Source organism: Pteropus vampyrus, unplaced genomic scaffold, assembly GCF_000151845.1.
Source record: "Pteropus vampyrus isolate Shadow unplaced genomic scaffold, Pvam_2.0 Scaffold303, whole genome shotgun sequence".
Classification (NCBI taxonomy): Eukaryota; Metazoa; Chordata; class Mammalia; order Chiroptera; family Pteropodidae; genus Pteropus; species Pteropus vampyrus.
This window is the reverse complement of record NW_011889084.1, coordinates 1629097-1631509: the sequence shown is the minus strand read 5'-3', so window position 1 is coordinate 1631509 and position 2413 is coordinate 1629097. Positions and strand designations below refer to the sequence as shown.

General features: G+C 55.2%; 1 protein-coding gene across 1 annotated transcript in view; it reads left to right on the top strand.

The window, feature by feature from the left end:
- Positions 1-1292, top strand: part of LOC105303377 (mast cell tryptase-like) — a 3307-nt gene extending 2015 nt beyond the window's left edge. The window contains exons 2-3 of the mRNA XM_011376986.1: positions 811-974; positions 1040-1292. Of these exons, the coding sequence (XP_011375288.1) occupies positions 811-974; positions 1040-1204 (329 nt within the window). The 3' untranslated portion in view covers positions 1205-1292. The remainder of the gene's footprint in view (positions 1-810; positions 975-1039) is intronic.
- Positions 1293-2413: the final 1121 nt, after the last annotated feature.

Sequence of the window (2413 nt, the reverse complement as noted above, 5' to 3'; positions counted from 1 at the left end):
ACGGGTGGGCTCAGGGGGTGGAAGTTTGGCGAGTCTAGGAGAGGGAGAGGTGGCAGAGGCAGGATGTACTGAGAGTAGGGACTTGGTGCCTGGACAAGTCACTTAGCACCTTTGTGCCTCAGTTTCCCCTTGCGTGAAAGGGCACAGTCACAGTATTTCATGAATACAACATGAAGAAAGAGAAATCATGCAATAAGGTATCTTATTATTAATAATAAGAGAAAGAGAATAATGCCCATTACTGTCAGGCTGGCCTGCATTTTTTCCCTGTGCCCATAGACAGAGGTGCCAGAAATCAGGGTCCTTCACAGGGGTGTTGGGTCAGGTTGGATGCAACTCGGTTTGACCTTTCCAGCGCAACCATCTTATCCACAATTCCGAGTAAAGCTTTAGGGACACTTGGCATGAGCAGGTGCCCTGTAGTATGTTCTCTGGGCCTTACTCAAGGAACCTGATTGTGTCATTGCTCAAGGACCAGTGGAGACAGAATATCCTGCCCAACCACCCCAAACACAGGGAGAAAAATGAGCCCTAGGGCGAGGGCTGGCCAGGAGGCAGAGCTGGGAGGAACCCAGGACCTGGTCCCCATCCCTTCCTATCCTGAAATGGGGCTTAAATGAGGTCAAGGAGCCAGGTCCATCCTTAGGAGAGAAGGGGCTGGGTCTGCTGCGTTCGCCGCTGCACATCTCTGAGTTTGCAGGCCCAGGGACAGAGGAGGCACCAGCAACTCTCCTGCCATCATGCCCCTGCCCTGCGCCCATTGCATGACAGGGTTACTGGCTCCACCTTTCTTTCACTCCCACTCCATAGTACATCTTCCACTACCACACCCCTTGAAGGAGGGGGAGTTACCCATCGTGGAAAATAGCATTTGTGACCTAAAATACCACAGTAGATTGTACACGGAGGACAATGTCCGGATTGTCCAGGATAACATGATGTGTGCTGGGAATGAGGAGCGTGACTATTGCCAGGTGGGCCCATGTCTTCCCCCTCAGCCCCCACCACGTGAGCCACTGTTGACCCCTTTCCTCTCCAGGGTGACTCTGGAGGGCCCTTGATCTGCAAAGTCAATGGCACCTGGCTGCAGGTGGGTGTGGTCAGCCGGGGAGATGGCTGTGCCCGGCCCAACAGGCCCGGCATCTACACCCGTGTCACCTACTACCTGGACTGGATCCATCAGTACGTCCCCGAGGAGACCTGAGCCTGTCCCTGGGGCTGCCACCTGGGTCTGCAGAGAAGCTAGCCTCATCCAGTCCATACACCACTGCTTCTTGCCCAGGTGGCAACCTTCCCCACCTCTGTCCCCTGCCCTGAGCCCTGCCTTCCCAGAGCAGGCACTGATCCTCATTAAAGGGCATGGAGAAGACACGTGTTGTGGCCATGATTCTGACTGTGGGCATCACTGAGGTGGGGAAGGGGGTCCGGGGGAGTCTGGGACAGCCGCTATCACTATGGGGTCCTGGGCCCTGACAACTGGGTGTTACTGTAGGGATGGCCCCCTCCCCAGCCCCTGGTGCCTGGGGCTGGGTCTGTTTGGTGAGTGGTCACGTGTATTTGGGATGCAGAAAGCAACACAGACCACTTAAGAGATGATTCTAAGGGTGCCCAGGTACCCAGCAATGGGGTCACGATATACAGCCTTGTCCCCCACACCCTGTGTCCCTCCAACCATGCAGTCCCCACCCCTCCTCCCTCCACAACACCGTCCCCCTGCTTCTCTCTCAGGCCACACTGTGCACATGCACGTGGAAGTGGTGTTGTCTGCCTCATTTTCACATTTTTGTGACTGATCAGTTGTAACGCTTTGAGCATTTCACTGACCACCATGTTGGTTTTCTCCTGGTGCTGAATGTAGTGAGATCGCTATTTCTCACTGCCATGCCAGCTCCCAAGTGGAGCCTGATGTCCAGGCTGCTACAGGCACTTGGGGTGTTTCCAGTTGGGGTCTTAGGACCAGGCGGCCAGGCCATTCCTGTGCACACACCCTGAATGACTGCATCATGTGCCAGGGGGCTGAGGCACCCTCCATTTCCTAGATGTCAAATGTGTCCCCTCCCAGCAACGGGGATGGCACCATGTCACTCCCTTTAATCTGCCATTCTGGTGAGTGTGGCTCCTCATTAAGTTTTTAATGTTCATGTTTATCGTTTTTGATTCTGGGAGCCCCTTTCACAATTGGAGGCTTCACCCTTGGCAGGAGAGGGGACAGCTGTCCACCTGCAATACTGGGGACGGTGCCCCAGGCCCAAAGTCCAAGGACGTGGCCCTCTTGGATGTCCCCAGTCATTGGACATGTTTTCCCAGCACTGCAGATGTCAACTCGCTGGGGGGTGTTCTGCGTCAGGCTGCCTTGCAGTTCAGGCTGTCTCTTGGGCACAGATTCCCATAAGCCAGCAGCTCTGCTCCCCGC